Source organism: Panthera tigris, chromosome E1, assembly GCF_018350195.1.
Source record: "Panthera tigris isolate Pti1 chromosome E1, P.tigris_Pti1_mat1.1, whole genome shotgun sequence".
NCBI classification, from domain to species: domain Eukaryota; kingdom Metazoa; phylum Chordata; class Mammalia; order Carnivora; family Felidae; genus Panthera; species Panthera tigris.
In genome coordinates, this window is record NC_056673.1 from 40,860,977 (window position 1) to 40,882,026 (window position 21,050).

General features: G+C 57.3%; 3 protein-coding genes across 7 annotated transcripts; 1 reads left to right on the plus strand and 2 right to left on the minus strand.

Annotated features, from left to right (window-relative positions):
* The first annotated feature begins 1,880 nt into the window (after positions 1 to 1,880).
* LOC102960741 (tubulin gamma-2 chain) lies at positions 1,881 to 7,164 on the plus strand. 2 transcript variants are annotated; one of them, XM_007087672.3, is made up of 11 exons: positions 1,881 to 2,101; positions 2,380 to 2,492; positions 2,715 to 2,882; positions 3,196 to 3,264; positions 4,287 to 4,366; positions 4,778 to 4,904; positions 5,503 to 5,589; positions 5,696 to 5,845; positions 6,233 to 6,385; positions 6,477 to 6,638; positions 6,766 to 7,164. In XM_007087672.3, exons 1-11 carry the CDS (start codon positions 2,053 to 2,055, stop codon positions 6,961 to 6,963), a joined length of 1,356 nt encoding a protein of 451 aa, XP_007087734.1. In that variant the 5' UTR covers positions 1,881 to 2,052; the 3' UTR covers positions 6,964 to 7,164. The 2 variants fall into 2 exon arrangements, with proteins under 2 accessions (XP_007087734.1, XP_042822000.1); XM_042966066.1 differs by lacking the exon at positions 4,287 to 4,366 and having other exon boundaries at positions 1,889 to 2,101; positions 6,766 to 6,857.
* Positions 7,165 to 8,087: 923 nt separating this feature from the next.
* On the minus strand, positions 8,088 to 16,657 carry PLEKHH3 (pleckstrin homology, MyTH4 and FERM domain containing H3). Of its 4 annotated transcripts, none has more exons than XM_042965406.1 (13): positions 16,036 to 16,657; positions 14,021 to 14,076; positions 13,597 to 13,676; positions 13,303 to 13,494; positions 13,061 to 13,218; positions 12,833 to 12,953; positions 11,744 to 12,050; positions 10,971 to 11,178; positions 10,602 to 10,729; positions 10,188 to 10,320; positions 9,533 to 9,994; positions 9,044 to 9,235; positions 8,088 to 8,470 (listed from the first exon to the last, which is right to left on the minus strand). In XM_042965406.1, the coding sequence occupies exons 1-13, from the start codon at positions 16,195 to 16,197 to the stop codon at positions 8,294 to 8,296; spliced, it is 2,376 nt and encodes a 791-aa protein (XP_042821340.1). In that variant the 5' UTR covers positions 16,198 to 16,657; the 3' UTR covers positions 8,088 to 8,293. The 4 variants fall into 4 exon arrangements, 3 of the variants coding, with proteins under 3 accessions (XP_042821340.1, XP_042821338.1, XP_042821339.1); XM_042965404.1 differs by having other exon boundaries at positions 10,593 to 10,729; XM_042965405.1 differs by lacking the exon at positions 16,036 to 16,657 and adding an exon at positions 15,446 to 15,659 and having other exon boundaries at positions 10,593 to 10,729.
* Positions 16,658 to 18,696: 2,039 nt separating this feature from the next.
* On the minus strand, positions 18,697 to 20,771 carry CCR10 (C-C motif chemokine receptor 10). Its single transcript, XM_015540028.2, has 2 exons — positions 20,747 to 20,771; positions 18,697 to 19,920 (listed from the first exon to the last, which is right to left on the minus strand). Exons 1-2 carry the CDS (start codon positions 20,768 to 20,770, stop codon positions 18,853 to 18,855), a joined length of 1,092 nt encoding a protein of 363 aa, XP_015395514.1. The 5' UTR covers position 20,771; the 3' UTR covers positions 18,697 to 18,852.
* Between the last annotated feature and the right edge of the window lie 279 nt (positions 20,772 to 21,050).

The window sequence follows — 21,050 nt, forward strand, 5'->3', positions numbered from 1 at the left end:
GAAAAAAATCTGTGGAGTATCTTATTATGTCCAAAAGAAATAGACCAATAGAAAAATGGGCAAAAGATATGAACAGGCAATTCTCAAGGTACTAACAACAGCAACAACAACAAATCAGATGAACTTCACTTGTGATCATAACTGGAAAATGAGATCCCCTTGGGCGTCCATGGGATGGACAAAAATTAAGATCTGACAATCCAAGTGTGTATGCAGGTTTAAGCAAATGAAAACTCCATTGCTGGTAAGGGTGTACAACCATCTAGGAAAAAACATGTGAAACCTTGTAAAGTTTGTAAACCTTCTAAAGAAGATGCACATGCCAGTGGTAGAGATATTCTCCTTCACATTCACAAGTGACAAATCCTGTATTCACTCTATGTAACAGGGGATAAGTAGAAACAATCGAATCACCCTTGTGTGGAAATAGTATAAACTAATTTATTCATCCAATGAAACACTATAAAGTAGTTAAAAAGAATGAAATAAATCTACATGCATCAGCATTGCTAAATCACAAAAATATAATGTAGGGTGAAAAAAGCAGGTTACAAAAGTATAGTATATATACTCTAATACCATTTATAGAAAATTTCAAAACAAAAAAATATATAATAGAAGTACAGAATCATGCTTGTATGTTTAAAACTTTGTAATTTAAAATAAAACAGAAACCACAATGAGATACCACTTCACACTCATTAAGATGGCTATTATTAAAAAACAAAACAAAACAAAGAACGTAACAAGTGTTGGTGAGGATGTGGAAAAATTGGAACCCCTGTGCATTACAGGTAGGAATGTAAAATAGTGCTGCCACAATAGAAAATGGTACCAGGGCGCCTGGGTGGCTCAGTCGGTTATCATCTGACTCTTGGTTTTGACTCAGGTCATGATCTCTGGGTTCATGGGTTTGAGTCCTGCATTGGGCTCTGCGTGGATGGTGAGGAGCCTGGTTGGGATTCTCTCTCCCTCTCTCTCTCTCTCTGCCCCTCTCATGCATGCATTCTCTCTCTCTTTCTCTCTCAAAATACAAAAGAAAGAAAATGGCACAGCAATTCCTCAAAAAATTAAACATAGAATTACCATATGATCCAGCAATTCTGCTTCTGGGTGTATACCCAGAATAATTGAAAGCAGGGACTCAAACTTATTTGTACACACCCATGTTCATGGCATAATTATTCACAACAGCCAACCCCAACGTGCATCTACAGATGAATAGATAAACGCAAAATGTGGCATAAACATACAATGGAATATTATACATCCTTAAAAAGGAATGAAATTCTGGCACATGTTACAACATGGGAGTAACCTTGAGGACATTATGCAGTGAAATAAGGTAGACACAAAAGGACAAATACTATGCAATTCCATTTATATAAGATACCTGGTCAAAGTCATAGAGACAGGAAGTAGGATGTTGATGGGGATGGAGATGGAGAGTTATTATTTATGGTACAGGGTTCGGTTGGGAAGGTGAAGTTCTGGGGATGAATGATAGTGATGGTTGCGCAACAGTGTGAATGTACATTATGCCACAGAACTGTCCGATTAAAGAGGATTAAAATGGCAAATGTTATGTTAGGTATATTTAACTTAAAAATAGAAATTGAAAAAAAGACTGGCTTGAAGCCAGCCCCTCTATCCAGAAGAGCCGCCAAGCCGCTCACCCGTCTGTAGCACGCAGCTGACGCGATACACCTGGACCGCCCCTCCCCGCCCCCACGCTCGGGTCTCTACCCCGCAGCCCCAAAGAGTTTCACGGCGCAGGCGCGGTGCTGGGGTGGGTGGGCAGGAGGGGGCGTGGCCTCACACTGCGCCTGTGCCGAATTCCAGCTGTAACTGTAGTGGGGAAATCATGTCCAGGTTGGGCTCCCCGGCCCGGCGGCAGTGGGGAGGCCCGCACTGCACACGCGCAGACCGAGCACTCGCGTCAAAAGACGAAGAGAACGCGCGCTCCCCACGTCCCGCGAGCCCGGCTGCCAGGCGTTCGTCTCTGCCGTGACTCCCGCCGGGCAGGGCTGGCGCGCCCACGTCTGAAGAGCGATGCCCCGGGAGATCATCACCCTGCAGCTGGGCCAGTGCGGCAACCAGAGTGAGCGAGCGAGCGCCGGGCCCTTCCAGTCTCCGGTTCTGCCCCTTCGGGTCCCACCCAAGTGCTTGGCATCCTCTAGTCCCCCTTTCCCTTCCATGAAACCCCTGCCCTATTGCGCATGATGAACAAGGCCCCGATGGAGAGCCGCGCCTGGGCTGTGACAGCTCCCAGACCAGGTGTCTTGGGCCCAGCCTCTGAGTGTGACAGCCTCTGAGCCTAACCCTGGGCTGCTGAGGCCTTATGACTATCAGACCCAGGCATCTCTCCTCATCCCCCAGTTGGGTTCGAGTTCTGGAAACAACTGTGCGCTGAGCATGGTATCAGCCCCGAGGGCATCGTGGAGGAGTTCGCCACCGAGGGCACTGACCGCAAGGACGTCTTTTTCTACCAGGTGCTCCCAGCGACTTTGCCAGCCACCCCCCCCCTCCCCCGCGCCCCCACAGTGGCCCCAGGGGGCCTGAGGGAAGGGCAGTGGCTTGGTACCAGGAAACCCTCTGGGCAAAGGAGTCAGGGCGGCTGGCTTGAGGAGGGAGGACAGGCAGGAGCCAGAGTTGGGAGGACGGAGGACTGGGCCTTAGCTGACTGGACCACCCTGCTGGTCTCCCCTTGACAGGCAGACGATGAGCACTACATCCCCAGGGCCGTGCTGCTGGACCTGGAGCCCCGGGTGATCCACTCCATCCTCAACTCCCCCTATGCCAAGCTCTACAACCCAGAGAACATCTACCTGTCAGAGCATGGAGGAGGGGCTGGCAACAACTGGGCCAGTGGATTCTCGCAGGTATCTGGGTGGCCATCCCAGAAACCCTTGATGTTCCCTCCCTAGGGCAAGGCAGGCTCAGGCAGCCTGGGGATTTGACCAGACCGGATAGACAATAAATAAGAGACAAAGGGATACCCTGACAAGAGGGAGAGCCAGGGAGAGGTGTATGCAAGCTGCAAATCATTTGAAAAGTAGCTTTTTTGGGTTGAGGGTCACAGCTGAGGCTCTGTTTGAGGGTGGCAGTAGTGTCCCAGGGGGTGTTCTTGGTGCTGAAAAGAGGTACTCCCCAGAACCTTCATCCTTACCCTCACTTCCATGTCTCTCTATACAGGGTGAGAAAATCCATGAAGACATTTTTGATATCATAGACCGAGAAGCAGATGGAAGTGACAGCTTAGAGGTGAGGTTCAGCCCCACTGAAGGAAAAGAAAAGGCTGATAAGTGCTGGGGAAAGGTCGGGAGGTAGTCCGAACAGGTGGTGTGATGGGGGCAATTCTATTGAAAACTAATTTTTGGAGCATCATATGTGAGATATTAAGGTAAATAAGGTACAGAGGCTCCTGGGTGGCTCAGTCGACTGACTTGATATCTGCTCAGGTTATGATCTCATGGTTCGTGAGATTGAGCCCCAAGTCAGGCTCTGCACTAACAGCTCAGAGCCTGCTTGGGATTCTCTCTCTCCCTCCCTCTCTCTCTCTCTCTCTCTCTCTCTCTCTCCCTCTCTCTCTCTCTCTGCCCTTCCTCTACTTGCTATCTCTCAAAATAAGTAAATTAAAAAAAAAACATTTAAAAAGAAAGGTACAGGGGCACCTGGGTGGCTCAGTCATTGAGTGTCCTACTTCAGCTCAGGTCATGATCTCATGGTTCACGTGTTTGAAACCTGTGTCAGGCTCTGTGCTGACAGCTCAGAGCCAGGAGCCTGCTTCAGATCTCCCTCTCTCTCTGCCTCTCTCTCTCTCAAAAATAGATATTTAAAAACAAATTTTTAAAAAAAATTTTTTTTAACGTTTTATTTATTTTTGAGACAGGGAGAGACAGAGCATGAACAGGGGAGGGTCAGAGAGAGGGAGACACAGAATCTGAAACAGGCTCCAGGCTCTGAGCTGTCAGCACAGAGCCCGATGCGGGGCTCGAACTCACTGACCGCGAGATCGTGACCCGAGCCGAAGTCGGCTGCTTAACCGACTGAGCCACCCAGGCGCCCCATAAAAACAAATTTTTTAAAGAAAGGTACAGTACTTGTCCTCAAAGAGATCCTAATGTGGATGGCATCAGCTCCTTAGGCATGAGTCTTCCTTCCCAAGGAGCCTCAGCCTGATGGACACAGAAGCAGCCTTGAGACAGGAATGTGTTGGGAGTGGGGAATGAGACAAGCCTAAAGCCTCTTCCCCAGATCCCTGGAGACTGCCTCTCCCCATGCAGGGCTTTGTGCTGTGTCATTCCATTGCTGGGGGGACCGGTTCTGGCCTGGGTTCCTACCTTCTGGAACGACTGAATGACAGGTAACCCTGTGTTTGGGGAGAGGGCATTAGCCCTGGTTCCCTGGGTAAGGTCTTTCCTTTTTGTCACTTTTTTCTCTTGGACTGAACGGCTTGGCACTATTGCTTTGAGTCACTGGTAGAAATAGAGCCTGGCCATCCAGGGAACATCTAGGAAACAGTAACTTCCAGGAGGGGGTTTGCCTAGGGAGAGGAGGGACCTACAGGGTTTGGTGGGTGTGATGCTTTAGGTTTATCCTTTTTGGCTCCTGGGCTCTAAACACTCAGTTCTGCCCTCACCCGCCTTTTGTACAAAAGCTTGGTGGCACTTGGAAAGGAATGACCCTATTATCTCTAGAGAAGACCAAGGTGGGCAGTGATGGGAGTCCTTCCAGTTCACTGTCACCTTCCCCTTTCCCTCTTCTTCACCCCCAGGTATCCCAAGAAGCTGGTGCAGACATACTCAGTGTTTCCCAACCAGGACGAGATGAGCGATGTGGTGGTCCAGCCCTACAACTCCCTGCTCACGCTCAAGAGGCTGACCCAGAACGCAGACTGTGTGGTGAGTGCCCGAGAAAGGAGTGGGGGGGTGGGAGTGCTTTGCTCCACCTCCTCAAACCAGTGGGACATGTACACCCTGCCCTTCCCAAGCCCCTGCCCAGAGAACAGAGGACCAAATAAAGCCATACCTGGTGGCCCAAATTATGAAATAAGGACTTGACCCCAAGTTGCTCTCAACAAAGTGAATACCCCTGACATGTGTCCCCATTTAGCCTATTTAATGCCTACTCATGCTTAAATTCTCAGCCCAAGGGGCACTTTCATAGTAAAACCTTCTCTGACCACGCATTCAAGGTCAAATTCCTTCGTGCATATTTCAGGCTGTAACTGTACTTTTCTGTAGACCTGGTGAAGGGGACAGACCGTGCCTGTTTTACCCTCCATGGTGTCTCCAGAACCAGACACAGTGGATGGCACATGGAGACAATTTGTTTACAGGATGGTAGAAAAGTGTCTTGTGATGCCCCAGGGACAGTATTTTCCTTTTTAAGTTAACGCACTTCCTGGTTTTTAGAATTTAGAGGGGGTAAAGCTAATAACTTATCTCTCTGCCCCCTTTCTCCTCAAAAAGGTGCCGTGACCCTCTTCTGTCCCCCCAGGTGGTACTGGACAACACAGCCCTGAACCGGATCGCCACAGACCGCCTGCACATCCAGAACCCATCCTTCTCCCAGATCAACCAGCTGGTGAGCCCCTGCTCCTGGACTGGAAACCCTCCTTACTGGAGTGCCATCTGGGGAAGGGAGGCCCCGCCCCAGGCCAAGGCCCATGACCCGGCACCCCCGTCCCCAGGTGTCCACCATCATGTCAGCCAGCACCACCACCCTGCGCTACCCTGGCTACATGAACAACGACCTCATCGGCCTCATCGCCTCGCTCATCCCCACTCCTCGACTCCACTTCCTCATGACCGGCTACACCCCGCTCACCACGGACCAGTCGGTAGGAGCAGCCCCAGCAGGCCCTGCCCTAGCCTTTCTGTCCCCCTGCTGTGCCCTCCAGGAGCCGCTCTTTGTAGCCCCAGAGGCTCTGTGCTCAGGGACAGGCACAGACTGTCCAGCTCCGTGCTGACTTGTTGTCCTCTTCCCTACACCCCTGGCTCCCTGTAGGGCCCGGGCTATGTGGGGTCTGCTGATGCTCCCGCACAGGGGCATGACCTTGCTGAGCTGAGGAGGGCTAAGATTCCTGGTCCTGCAGCCAAGGCTCAGTGTACACCTGAATCTCAAGATGCCTCCCAGAGAGACCATCCTAGCCTGAGTCTGATGGGGGTCAGCCATTGGACCGTGCCCTGAGTGCTGGCCTGGTCCCCGTGGCCCGCTCTCCCCTCAGGTGGCCAGCGTGAGGAAGACCACAGTCCTGGATGTCATGAGGCGGCTGCTGCAGCCCAAGAACGTGATGGTGTCCACGGGCCGGGATCGCCAGACCAACCATTGCTACATCGCCATCCTCAACATCATCCAGGGGGAGGTGGACCCCACCCAGGTAGGTGAGGCCCCTTCGTGCCACCCCCGGAACCCACAGGGGTAGAGGAGAGGCTACCACCACCACTGTTGTGTCCACCCCTCCCCGCTAGGTCCACAAGAGTCTGCAGAGGATCCGGGAGCGGAAGTTGGCCAACTTCATCCCCTGGGGCCCTGCCAGCATCCAGGTGGCCCTGTCAAGGAAGTCTCCCTACCTGCCTTCGGCCCACCGGGTCAGTGGGCTCATGATGGCCAACCACACCAGCATCTCCTCGGTGAGCCTAATCTCCTGGTCTTCTTTGGCCATTCAGTTCCAGTAGACACCCTTATCATTCTCCCCCATTCCATTCCAGCCCCTTATCATGCACTGGTTCCCATCCTGGAGATTTCTATCTCTTTCAGCTCTTTGAAAGTTCCTGCCAGCAGTATGACAAGCTGCGGAAGCGGGAGGCCTTCCTGGAGCAGTTCCGCAAGGAGGACATCTTCAAGGAGAACTTTGATGAGCTGGACACGTCCAGGGAGGTTGTGCAGGAACTCATCGACGAGTACCATGCAGCCACACGGCCAGACTACATCTCCTGGGGCGCCCAGGAGCAGTGACTTCCTCCCCACCACTTCCCCTGGACAGTATGCATAGTCCCCATTGTGCCTGGTCCCTGTGACCCAGATTCTTGTCACCAAAAACCTTCCTAGGTTTATCTCCAGCCCAGGAGCTGGTCCTACTTCCACCCTTCTCTGACCTGACCCTTGATATTGCTCATTTAGCTTGAATAAAGCAATAAAGCTTTGTCGTGAATACAGTCAGAGCTTGGTTGTGGATATAGTCAGGGCTTGGTCTGTGAATATAGGGGATGACCCATGCTCCCTCCCAGTTCCCAGGTATGTGGCCTTTATCTTAGTCCACTTAGTCCAGGTCTTAGTGTGGTCACTATTTCCACTGGCATACCTTGTCTAGAACCAGGCTGCTTTACTAGAGTCAGCCCTACTCTCAAGATTACAGAGGTTTACTGAGGTCTGCTATGTCCTCAGTGCCTACGCTCCTGCCCCAGGGTGGATCAATATTGCCCCAGCTTCTTCCGCTAGCGAAGAGGCTGTGGGGGCTAGAAAAGGAGGGCCTGCAGCATTCTGAGCAGGTCAGGAAAGCCAGAACTCTAGATTCCCAGTGCCCAAGGCTATCAGATCCTCAGGAACGCAACCCGATTCAAACTAACTTGACAAAGCAGGAACAGAACTCGGGACTAGGACTGAGCCCATCCTGATAAGGTATTATCTGTGCCAGAGAAGTTCTTGGGTCTGATCCTGCCCCAGGCTTCTCTCCATTCCAGGCCCAAAGCAGTAGGCACACAAAAGATGGACCCAACTAGGGCCCAGAAGCTGGACACCAGGGTAGGAACTGGGTAGTGCCAGTCCTGATGACTCACTGCCTTCCGGCCTTAGAGACGCCAGGAGGCCACCCCTATGCCACTCAATGGAGAAGCAAGGGTGAGTAATTGCCAGCCTCCAAAACTGCCCTCTTGCCTGCCCCACCCACCACCCTGTGGCAGCATGCTGGCTAAGAGGAGGTTAAATCCAGAAGGTCAAGGAGGGTGGAGCCCTGTGGTGTCCAGACTCCCTTCAGTGCTGGTAAAAGCCCACAGTGTGGGCGTCCCCAGAGGTGGAGCTCTGAGCTCTGGGGACTCTAACTTGTCCCACTGACAACACTCCCACAGGAAGGGTTTGTGTAAATAAGGATTTTTTTTTTTTTCTTTTTGCTTCTCTTCTACAAATAAATTAAGAAACAAACTAGAAAATTGTCTGCACCCATTGCAGCCCTTGGGTGTGGTGTGTGCCCTGTCCCTGCAGGGCCAAAAGGGTCCACGGTTCCCTCAAATCTCAGAGCAGTCCAGGTCCAGGCTGGAGGCAGAAGGGAGGTCGTGACCTCTTGGCAGGCTCAGTCCTGCAGCTGCCCCAAACAGCCAGACTGTCCCTGGGGCTCGTCCAGGCCCGGGTGCTGGCTGGGAGGGGAGGTGTCTGGCAGGTCTTGGCATGGAGGAGAAGGGCTGCGGCAGGGCCTCTCGGGGGAGGGACTGGGCAAATAGGCATTCACCAGCTGCATGATCTCTTCCACCTAAGAGAAGGCAGAGGTCAGAGTGCAGTAGGGGCCACTGGGTTCTCCTTTGTCTCATCCTCCACCCAGGCTCCTTACCAGGGCCTTACTAGAGCTGCCCCCTACGACCTTTCCTTCCTCATCACCGCTCTCTCCCTCACTCACTATGTGCCAGTCACACTGGTGTCTTTCTGCTTCTCAAAGATGCTAAGTGGATTGTCATCTCAAGGCCTTTACACTTGGAATATCTTCTACCTGGAATGCTGTTCCCCCAGGTCTTCCTGTGGCTAGCTTAAAGGTCACTTTGAGTATCCTTTCCTGACTGTCCTACCTAATGCTATGACCCCCCTCCAGTCACTTCCTGTCACACTACCCTTCCCTTGGTAGCGTTTATCACTTTCTTATATGGTTTTTGATTCCTTGTTCAGTGTCTGACACTCCTGCTCTAATTAATATCAGCTCCTTGAGCCTCTCTTTGATCACAGGTGGATCCCCGGTGCCTAGAACTGTATCTGCCCCATGCTCAGTGTTTAATAAAATGTTTCTTGACATCCTTTCCGTTCCTTCCACCTTCCACACCCTCTTTCTACTCACCTGGGGACTCTGCAGGAGGAGCTGGCTCTCTCCCACCCTCAGTGCCAGGGTGTGGGGGCCCATCAGTTGGCAGGCGGCCACATGGCCATAGCTGACACAGTGGATGGGCTCTGTCTCACCTGGCCGGGAGAGGGACATGGCCTTGGCTCCCAAGCCCAGGCATAGCTTCTGTGGAGTGCCCCCACCAGGCTCCTATGGACAGACAGGCAGAGTCAGAGTGGAAGGAGGGAACCCTGCAGCATTAATTTTGGTGGGGGGAGATGGCTGTGAGCAGGGAGTTTCCCAGTCCCCTCTATGATCCACATTGCATGGAGGGGCTTAAGGCTCTGGAGAGGTGAGAACCCAAGGGCCAGGGAGTGACTCCTGGGATTTGGGAGGGGCATCTGTGCTGGGTGTCAGGAGTGACTTGACCCACAGTGGGGCTTGTGGCTCTGGGGCAAAGGTGTAGGGCTTGGGCCGCCAGAGTCCCCTCTCCCTTCTCCCCCTCACCGTGCTCAGCTCCAGAACGTCATACCGAGCAGCGCCGAACCCTGGACACTGCGCCGCCAGAGCCAGGTAGGCAGCCATGGCCTCAGCTCGGCCCATGCCCCGTAGCCGCTTCCAGCCGCCCAGCACAGCGGCCGCCGTGCCGGCGCCACCTCCTCCCTCGCGGGCCACGCTTCCCGCCGTGCTGCCGGCCCCGCCGCCGCGCCGGGTCCTCTCCGCCCGCCTCTTGGCCAGGCCCGGACTCCAGATTGCCCCGGCCAGCAGGGCGGCGGAGGGAGGAGGCCTGGGGACTGGGCGGGGAGGGTCTTCACGTGGCGGGGCGGGGGGCGGCAGCAGGCGGTCCAGGGGCGGCAGGGGCTCCCTGGGGGAGAAGTCTCGGTGCAGGCTCTGCAGACGCAGCGCCGCCAGGGCGCGCAGCGTGTCTTCGGGCGGGGGCGGCCGGCCGCGGAGCAGCAGAGCGTGAGCCTAAGAGGAGGCAGTGGGTGTCAACGTGGCAGCGGCGGCGAAGTCACCTCGGGGTGCAAAATCCGAGGTCTGGGTTCAAGTAAAGCCTCCCGCGAGGTTGCCATAACTATGAAATGAGACGGCCCAGAAAGGGAGGGGTTCAGGCCCGCGAGTCTTGGCGGGGGGGAGGGGCGTGAACGCTGGAGATCCTCACCTGCTCAAAGAGGAAAGGCAGTTCGTGACCGTCTGGGGACAGCCCCTCTGGGTGCAGAGGCCCGTGAAGACGCAGGCATAGTCTCCAACCAGAGTCCGTCGAATCATCCAGCCCGGCTTCCTCCGCTGCCAAACTAAAGAAGAGATAAGGACTCGGTGCGAGGCAGAAGCGAGACTCCCCTAGGCGCTGGCCGGAGGCGGGACCAAACGGGGGGGGGCGGAGCCAGAAGTTTGGGACGCCTTGAAGCCAAACAGCAAACTGCCCGAGGGCAGGCTCCATGTGTGAACCAGCAAACGTTACCGTGCAGGGCAAATGGCCAGGGCTTCATAAAAGTTTGCTCAGGGATTGACCAGAGCTGAGAGGCTGATGGGTTAACGGAGAGCGGGGCTGGGGCTGGACATTTACTTCTCAAACCTGGTGAGCACGTCGGCCACGAGAGTGCTCCCAGCCAGGGCTCGCTCCTGGGCCCCTCGCTGCTCATACAGCGCGAATGCGTTCCGGCTACGGGCCAAGCCCAGCCGTCCCACGAGCTCTCGAGCAACCTGGATGGGAGAAGGCATGAGGGGAAGGTCAGACCGCGCAGGGGTCTTGCCATCTGGAGGGTTCTTTCAGCTCTCTCAGTCCCTCCATACACATCCCTGACTCAAATGATGAATCTCAGGCTTGGGCAAACCTAGGGCCCGGGAACCAGGAGAGCCAGGCATGGGAAGCTGGGGTGGGGGGAGGCGGGGGGGGGGGGGGGGCGGGAAGGGTTGTGGTTTCAGGGGTCTTTTCTGGCCTTACCTCCCCCGCTGTGGTGTGAGAGTCTATGGCCACAGGGCAGGCACCAGCCCCCGGACAGTGCACGGTGCACAACAGCTCCTGTCGTCGGCTCAACGCTGAAATCTCTGCCAGAGAAGGCACCAGCTCCCGGCCGCGCGTCCGGCCCAGCGCTTTCCGGATGAAGCGCGCATATTCCGCCAGTTCTGTGTCCGGGAGCGCCTGCTCGGTCCTGGGGTAGGGAAAACCCGAGGATCGGTGCTCGGAGAGCTTACCTTCTCCTCCTTCCTTTCGCCCTCTTATTTTATCGTTTCTTTCATCTAATCGGTTCCCTTCCTTCCAACTCTAAGTTCCTTGAAGGCAGCGACCCTCTCTCTTCTGGATCTACCCTTGGCGCACCACGTGGATCTGAATTACTTTCTAAGGCCCTGACAGCTTGCTCCTCACTGCCCCCTCCCACTTCCCAAAGTCTCCACGATCCTCCTTCCTCCTTCGGGTTGGAATCCAAAATCCAGCCTCATTCCGCTTTGCAACTGGCTGCGTCAGCCCCGAGGAAAAGCAGCCTTTAGTAATTCCTCTGCCCAAAGGGGGCGCCTTTTGTAATTCCTCCCACCGAAAGTGGGATCAGATCTTTAATTCCCACAGAGACGGTGTACATATTAGCAGCGGTCAAGTCTCTTCCCTTCGCTGGGCCTAAATTCTCCCTCCACCAAACAATTTGGCAAGGCCTGTCTGTCATTCTCTCCCAGCCCTGTCAGCTCCCTTGCCTTGGCCTTACCCCACCCCTCCCCTCTCACCTTTCCAGATGCCCCAGGAGGTGCCCCCTCACAGCTCCCCCAGGCCGGAAGGTGCAGCTCATGCAGGTGAGGAGCTGCCAGTACCGAAGGGCTGCGGGGTCTTGGGTAGCTGGGGGCCCAGGGGGGCCTGCGGGGCCCGAGGTCTGCTTAGCCAGCTGCAGGAAGAGCTCGTCGCGGAGCGCAGGCAGGTCCCGGCAGGTTTGGAGCACACCCTGCATCAGGGGCCCGGGGCGCCGCGCCCCCTCCAGCGCCTGCAGCGCCAGGAACAGCCGCACCGCCTCCTCGCGCAAGGGTGCGTAGCCCGGACCTGTGGGAGGGTGGGGGTGGAGGGACGGTTTGGAGAGGGGACACAGAGCTGGGCCCTGGAAGGAAGGCATGAACCAGGGAAAGGTCAGAGGGAATATAAGGGGACAGGGGATGGCAAGGAGGGGAGAGTTCGAACGACAGGAAGAGTGAAGGGAAAGCAATGGTCCCCACAGAGCCAAGCTCTCAACCCCTACCTCCCAGGCATCTCCACCTCGGGATCCACTGAGGCTGCTCTCTGAGTTTGTGAGCTACAGGGGTTGACTAAAAGAAATAGGCTCAAACCCCAGATTCTGCAATTGGGCACTAAGAGCCATCACCATGAACTAGAAAACAGGCTGGACTGGGAGTCCTGAAACAAGGGTTTGTCTCCCAGCCCTCCTTAATCTTCCAGCTTTAGGGCCTGACTAGTCACTGTTCCTTTTGGGGAAGAGGTGTAGCTGAATGAGGCCAGCACATTGTCCCAAAGTTCTGGCCTGTCCAGCAGTTGTAAAGGCGGTATGACTTGGTCTTAAGAGTATACTGAAAAATAGGACAGAGAGTGTAAAAACTCATGAAGGAATATCAGTAGGCAGAATGAGACCCACAGGGAAGGTGGTCAAAGGGAGCCTCTTTTCCTGTGCTGGCTTCCCTCTCCTCCACCTTGGGTATCAGTTTGGTCAGCTTCTATTTTCACCTTCATCCTTGGAAAAGTGAGGGGCTAGGTTTGCTTTGGACTTCTAAGTCCCCGTCAAGTGAGGCATTCAGATTCCCCATCCAAGGGACTTGGGCCATGGCACCACTCACCTGGGGCGCTGACACCGTAGGGCAGGGGCAGGAGTGGAGCGTACAAGGCCCCACTGGTGTGCCTCAGAATTGGGTTCCGTCGGTAAATAAGGGCCACAGCTTCCGGATCCCCGCAACTCTCCTAGAAGTTAAGGAGTCACAGGGATGGGAAAGGGGGCTCTCCATGAACTCAGACAGCTTCTGGATTCACCACCCTCCTCTTTCTCGACGAAGTCCCTTCTTTCACACCTGAATGTCCCTAAGCAGCAGCTGGGTAGGGGTCTCCAGTGGTGCCTTGGAGGCGATCACTTCTCGCAACGCCACCCCCCAGCGCTCCGCCTCAGCCTGGCGCGGGGAGCAGAGCCGGATGCTGTGCTTCCGGCCGGACACGGTCACTGACCACAGACCTGGGGAAAAAGAGCCCGCGGAGGGCGATTAGGGCCGGCGGGGCTGCTGCCCAGGGAGGTACAAGAGTCCCCACGAAGTCTCACCGGTCTCTTTGGGTCGGCGCTCCGGGCCGGTCACCGAACACAAGCTGGTGAGCACGAGGCTCCCGAGGCGCCGCGCCCCCTTCCCGCTGCTGCTGAACTGATCCAGGGAGTCCCTGGTGAGCACGAACCAGGCCCGGCGCGGGGGCAACCAGGGCCGCGCCCCTCCTCCGCGGGGCTCTCGGTACAGCCAACCTGGAGGGCAGAAGAGGGAAGGAAAGGAGGTGAGTAGGAGAAGACACTATCCCCTGGAGGGTTGGGATTGGGGCTTCCAGAGTGCATGAGGTGGGTCCCCACCTTTCACCACGACGTCCGGGTCCTCCTCCGGCGGCCCCTTCTCTGGGATGAGACTTCGCGTCTCCTCCCAGCTCTGCAGCCTGGGCCAGAGGGGAGGGAGGGTTGGGCGAGGCTGTCGGTCCTGCACCCCGCCTCCAGGGGGCTCCTCAGTCGGGGCTCCCCAGACTGCAAGCGCCGGGACACCCCTCCCCCAGGCTGTGGGAACTGCTGGGCCGTTCTGACCTCGCACCAGAAATAGCCCAGACCCCCCCCCCTTTCTCCCCGCGCCCCCAGTCGGACCGCCCCCCCGGGACCCCGGCCAAACCACAGCGTCCGGCGTAAGGCCTCTCCCTTATTGCACAACTGCGGGAGGGCAGACGGCGAGGATTGGGGTCCCGGGAACGGGCTGGGGTCTCCAGACCACGAGACTCAGGGCCGAGCTCACCTGTCAGAGGCTGGCCCGCTCCTCACCGGCTGAGTCAGCGTCACGTCCAAGGGGCCCTGGGGAAACAGGCGGGGGCAGCCCTCAGGATCAGAGCCGTCATCGCAGGATGCCGGTGGCTTCTGCCCCCAGGACAGCGCTGCTCAGGGAATTGAGGAATCAAGGAGTAGGGTCATGACTGTGAGGGAGTGAGTAGAAGCTGAAGGTCGCCCCTTCTTCCAGTTTGTACAGAACTGCCCGAGCTAAGAAGCGAAGCCTCCCGCCTTGTCTCCGTTTCCCTTTGAAGACTTAAATCAGGGCGGGATACAGTGGAAAGAACACTGTGCAGGGAGTGGGGAGACCTGGGTTCTAGTAACAGCCTGACCACTAACTCGAATCACTAACTGGCTGTGGAAACTTCACAAGTCGGCAGAGCCTTTGGGCCTTGGCTTCCCCATCTTTGAAAAGAGAGAGGTGGGTGAAGTTTCTTCTTGCTGGAAGTCACCCCCTCCTCCTCATTTTCCCTTCATTGGCTGGCAGGCAGGCAGGTGGTGGGCACAGAAGTGGATGAAGGGAAGAAGGACTTTTTCAGTATAGGGCTTTCTCCAAGAACTACTTTTGCCCTTCCATAGACACCCCTCAGACTCAATGGTAAGCAGACCCTCCCCCTTTGCTGGGGCTCAGGAAGGGCAGGCTGGAAAATGGCACAGGCTCTCGGGGGAGATGCAGCTCAGGATTTTGCCCTTCTCCCCCTTGTCCTGGAACTTCAACTGTAGACTGGGGTCTGAGAGAGGCCAAAATCCGTCCAGGAGCCAGGTCAGGCAGGAACGGTGCCATCGTCCCTTTGCTCCCACACTGCTAAAGGCAGGAGGGGGAGGTGGGGAGGCAGGGACACCTGTCCCCAAGCTCAGTGGAGGGGGGTGGAGGTGGAGCATGAGGGAGGCAATGGTGTGGTTCATACTGCCGACCCTGTCCAGGCTGGAAGCTTGGGGACGCCTGGGTCCTGTGCCTTCCTGAGTGACAGATCAACCTATTTTCTGGAGGGTCTAAAAGGAGTTCTTAGCCACACCACCACGGGGGCAGGTGCTGACCACTCTCTTAGACCAACTCCCCTAATCGCCGTCCCCTGCTTCCCTCCCTCCACCCCCCTCTATATTTATCCGCCCTCCGCCTCCGCCAGGTGCTGGCGCCGGCCCCAGCTGCGCAGCCCGCCCCACCCGGGCACCGAGCCACCGGGCCTGCTGGGGACCCCTGAGTGGGGGATGGGAGCCTGACCCAGACCATAGCACACGGGAGTCTGGTTGCCGGTGTGCAGGGGAATCGGGGAGGGGACGTCATGAATTGGAGGTCTTCCAGACCAACGAGCCTCAGTTTCCCCACGGGGAGATTCCACAAAACCGGGGAGCCGTGTCCCTCACCATTCCCTCCGAAATTCCCCAGGAGCCTCACCAGGGAGGGCCGAGAGTTCTGTCTTGAGTGGCAGGGTAATGACGATGGGTCCTCGAAGAGCGGTCGCCCCCAGCTCCCTGTCCGTGGGGTCCCTGCCACGGCCCCCAATCTGAGGATGCCTTCTCCCCCTCTCCCACGTCCCCGCGGCGGGAGCTCCGGCATCTGGCCCCAGCACTCAGCGCTCACAAACTGGGAGCGGAGCGGACCCAGGCGTCCGAGCCGCCCAGCCGGCCTCGCCACATTCCTCGGCGCTGGCGGAGGCGGAAGGAGACGGGATGGGACGCGGGCCCGGCGGGGAAGGGAGAGGCAGGGCCAGGTCGGGCCACGCGTGACGCCTCCCCTGCCTCAGGGCCCCTAGCAGGTGGACAGCGCCCAGCATGAGGCTCGAGGCCCACAGGCACATCCCCAGTAGGACTGTTCCTTGAGCTCCGGGGGGGGGGGGGGGCTCCTGGCCCCCAGGCAAAAACCTCTCCCATGTCCCCGGTCCGCCAAGAGCACGCCGTTTGGCTGGAGTCTGGAGCAGGATCAGACGTGACGGCTGGTTTTGGTGAGAGGGATTGAGACAAGACTCCAAACCCCCCGGGACTTACCCTCCCGCCGCCCGCTGGACTCGGGGTCCGCAGCTCAAAGGTCTCCTCGTCCTCGTCCTCGTCCCCGTCCCCGCTAAGCTCGCCGTCCCCGTAGTCCCGGTGCAGAAGAGTAAAGCCTCGACGGCAGCAGAGGAGCCACCACAATCCCCCGGGGAGAGGCATCCGGGCGAGCAGCCGGGGGATGGGGGCTCGGGCAGCCGGGCCGAGCTGCAGGGGGTCGGAGAAACTGGCGGGGCTCCGACCCGAGCGAGGGAATGATGCAGCGGGAGGAGGGGAAGAGAGAAGGGGACAAGGAGGAGGCAGTGTCAGACGCTGGGGTGCAAGGGGTCTCTTGCTAGCGCCTGCGGGGTCTCGGTGTCTGCGCCCCCAGAGGGGGAGGGGGAAAGCGTCCAGGGCTGGTGGGGGAGCAGTGTCCGGAGCTGGGAAGTAGTGTCCGTTGTAGTGTCCAGCCCTGTGGGGGGCAGTGTCCGGTGCAGTGTCCGAGGTGGGCAGTTGTCCAAGCTCCAGGGAGGGTCGTGTCCGGTAGAGTGTCCGGTGGCCGGGGCCCGGGCCGCGCGCGCTGCGCTCCCTGCAGCCCCGGGACTGGCGCGCTAGGGGCGCGAGCACAGCTCTGGGACCCCGCCTCCCCAACCCCCTCCCCTCCGACGGCCCCCCCCCTTTCCCTCTTCTTTCTCTCCTCCCTTCTTTACAGGGCAGGGTGCAGTTTTCGTCACAGCCTCCCCTGACCAATCCCTGTGCCTGGCGCCGGGCGCGGCCACCAATCAGACCACTGAAACCGCGGCGGGTTGCATCATGTGCCCCTGGCTTGGTGACAGCGGGGAGGAGCAGAGGAATAAGGAGGGAGGGGGCTGTGCGATGTTAGCCACGCCCCTGTCTCTGAGGTCGGACTCGGAGTGCTAGTGATGTCACGGAAGCCCGCCTTCATGCCCGTTTTAACTCTTGGCTCACCAACCAAGAGATTAAAAACCCTCTCGAGGAGCTTTATAGAAGGAAGGGCATAGGGCATGAAGGAAGGTCCCGACTGCTGCCCTCTGAAACCCTGTCTCGTCTCAGGGTCCCTGAGAAAGGAACGAGACTTAGCTACCTGCGCCAGGCTCAGCTCTAGACGCAGCTAGCTCTCCGCCCCTGGATGGAGTAGTCCAATTCCTTGATGTGAGTCGCTTTAAAAATTAAGGTGACTCGGGAATTAAGAGACTCGGGAAAGTGAAGACCTAGGTCGGAAATGAAATCTAATTTAGAGCGCACAGCTCACTGAACTCCAGTGGGGAGAGTGACTTAAGATTCAAGGGAATTCTGTGGTCTTCGAAGAGTGGAGGCCTCTTGGGGTGAATAGCCTGGAGTTCTATGTCGGAAGGAGTTAAGCCAGGCGCTAAACGGCCGGGGCGGGGCGGGGCCGCGAACGGGGCGGGGCCAGGGCGACCGCGGGCGCGCGCGTGCGTTGCTGACTCAGCGGCGATTCCCGCGGTCTCCGGTGGAGGGTTCCAGGTTGGCCCCCAGCGACTGGCTTGTGGGACCTTCGGAAGATCGGCGCCATCTCCGGGCCTTCCCTGGATCCTGGCCCCTAGTGGAGGTGGCTCTTGGTCTCAGCCGCCGGAGGCTCTAGGAAGGAAGGCTAGCCTGAGCTGGGCGGGGCGGGACAGGGCGGGGACGTCAGGCCAGCGCCTCCCTTGAGACCTCCCTGCCACACCCGCCCTTCTTGCCCGGGGTCCCCAGACTCCTGGCTGGAGTGGTAGGGGCAGCTTTGCTGACCGGATATTAAACTGCGAGCCTTGTCGCACGTGAACACCATCCTGCCTATCGTGCTTGTGTAAAACAAAGACCAGGAATCAATGCGACCGTCTCTAGAGGCTATCTATCCCCGTCTTGTCCTCACCCCGGATGACAGTGACCAGCACTGAGATTTCCCAGGGATGGAGACATTCAAACCATATACTCGCTTCCCTGTCTAGATCCCGGGTCTTTGCAGGAAAGTTCTTTCCGATGTCTAACCTCTCTCTTTCCGGCACGCTCAGTGCATTTCCTCTGACCCCGTCCCCAGGGAAGATGGAGAATGGCAGTCACCCCCACCCCCACCACACCCATGATAACGACTCTGGAAATTTTCAATTTGGAATTCTCTTCTTGGTTTTTCTCCAAGGTGAAAAACTCCGGCTCAACTTTTTAAATAACCTTTTTCTTTCCGCCACAGAACTTTAGAAGGGACTGTAAAGTGGTAATCTAATCCAAAAGCCCACCCAAAACGGAAATCTCCTGCCCATTGTCCCTACCCCCACACCAGGCACAGGCACACACAGTCCCCAACAGCCTTAGCCTGAACATTCCAGAGGCCAGGAACCCGGTACTTCATAAGGCAGCCATTACTGGATAGCACTGTGGTTGTTAGAAAGCTCGTCCTTATGCTACTTTAAGAGGAACCCCAGCCCCTCGTTGCCTGGCAGCTTTCCCACCTCACCTCTTGTTCACAGAGACCTGGTGAAGGTGGAGGGAGTGTCAGTGCCTAGAGCTTCAGCAGGCTCAGCAGCCCTGCACCCCCACCCAGATTCTCAGCGCCTTCCACTCAGAGCCAAGCGCACTGAGGGGGAGGGGGAACCCACCGGTTCTGCCCTGCTACAAATCACGTCCAAGTCGGTGACTCAAAAATAGTAACAGTTGTTGGGTTGTATCTCATTTCCATGTTATCAATTTAATGTGGCAAAGTACAGAAGCAATTCCTTTAGGTCCCTACCTCCTTCTCAGGGTCTCCCCACCTACTCCCCTTTCCCACTACCCTCCCTGGAATCATTTCCTCAGCCCGCCCTCTCCCCTTGATTCGCAGCCCTAGTAGTCCCAGGAGGAGACACTGTGGGTCTCAGTGGGAGCCGAACAGGAAGAGAGGCGGGGCCGGCGGGGGCAGCGGCCCCGGGGGCGAGGCCCTGGGCTGCAGCTCCCACCCCGCAGCAGCCTCCGCAGGTCCTGGCGGAATCGCAGGCCCAAAAAGGCGTAGAGTACGGGGTTGAGGCCGCAGCGGGCCAGGGCCAACCCTCCGGTCACGAGCAGTGCCAGATCCTTGCGCTTGCTGGCAGGGCAGCTCCGCTCGCGGGCAGCCAGTAGGTCGGCCGTATCCAGTAGCAGGGCGAGACTGTAGGGCAGCTGCAGGACCACGAAGGCCGCCACCAGGGCCACCACGACGCGCAGCGCACGCCGGCGCTCGGGCCCCCTGGCGGCCAGCAGCGTGCGGCCCAGGAGCGCATAGCAGGCGGCCATGACGCCCAGCGGCAGCGCGAAGCCCAGGACCACCTGCGCCACGGCGCTTGCCCCCTTCACCGTCTGCGCGAGGCCCTCGGGAAAGATGAGACGGCAGCGCCGCTGGCCTTCCCGCTGCCCATCCTGGCTGAAAAGGAGAGCAGGCAGCGCGAGAAGCAGCGACAGCAGCCATACGATGGCTGAGACCACGTGTGCGCGGCCTGGCGCAGAGGGCCTCGGTCCAGCGGGGAGGGCCCGCGCGATGGCCACATAGCGGTCGGCGCTGATACAGGCCAGGAAGAGGAAGCCAGCGTGGAAGGAGGCCGAGTAGAGGCCCGAGATGGCGCGGCAGGTGGCACTTCCCAGACTCCAGCCCTGCAGAGCCCCCGCTGCGGCGAACGGCAGGGTTAGGGCCAGCAGAAGGTCGGCCAGGGCCAGCTGGAGCAGGTGGGCAGAAGTGGGCGAACGGACAGCACGTCGGGCTGCCAGGTGGGTGGCCAGGACCAGGCCATTGCCGGCCAGACCCAGTGCAGCCACTGCCAGGGAGACACTGGGTTGGAAGGCCCGACTGAAGGCCTGGACATCCGCCTTGTAGCAGAGTTCTGGCAATGGCTCAGCCGAGTATGCCTCCTCATCATACCCAGAGTAGGGGCTCCAGGAGACCTGGGGAGGTCAAAATGAGAGGAGAGACCTTATGAGACACCTCCCACACACCTCCCCTTCCCACACATACCTTCCAAGCTGGGAGCTTCTGTGTGACCGTTGTGCAGAGGGAGAAGATACAAACTCTTCTCCAAACTCTTCCTAGCACACCCTCCCAACAGGTCTTGGCTTCCACTGCACCCCTCCTGCCTCTGCATCCAGCTTCCTGGCTGACCTTGACCTGTCTGTATCTCAGTTGCCTAATATGTAGTGTTGAGATTAGAAACCCTGACCAGCCCAAGCGGCAGAGTTGTTTGAAATAAGGAAGAGGTCATGGATGTGAAGCACCTGGGCTCTCCATGAGCCAAGGTTTCTGTCACTAATAGATCTTGGGGATTCAGTTCTGTTTGCAGCGCCCTCTCCTGGAGGAACACCCACATTCAGGCTTTGCCTCAGGGCTGGTCCCTGGACTCCAGGCATGGTGTGGAGAGGGTTTCTAATGTCTTTTTTCCTTTCTCCCCTCCCTGCCTCATCTCTACCTCCAGTACAGGTACACTGAACGACTCATGGCAAGGCGGGGGTCTCAAGGGTTGGGCCTCAGGTTTTCTGGTCTCGGTTGCAACCTGGGACCTCTAGGTTCAGCTCACTATTCCCCTCAGTCCAGTCTCAAACCCCAACCCCAGCCTCACATCACCAGCCCCATCTATCTGGAAGGTCCTGATCCCAGATGGCTCCAGGCATCCTGGATGGGTCATAGCATGGCAGAAGCTTGTTACCAAGTGGGGAATCCCATCCCTTTGCCTTATCCTCCCTCTCTATAACCCTTCCTCCCTGCCCCCACTCCCACCTGTTCTGCAGGCTCCGTCCCCATCTCTGGCTACACGGGTTTCTGAGGTATAGCCACTAGGGAGAGAAGTTAAGCTAGTGGGACAGGAAGGAAGGGGCGGGGAGAGGGGCCAAGAGGGCGGTGGGGATAGGGTCTGTGAGCCCTTTTTACCTAACTTTCCCATTCCACCCTCTATTTTTTTTTTTCTTTTTTACCCTGCCAGTAGAAAAAGAATGGGTTTTTGGAATACCATTTGCTAGCTACTTGTGTGATCTTGAGCACGTTTACCTCTTTGAGCCTCAGGCTTTTCATCTGTAAAGTGGAG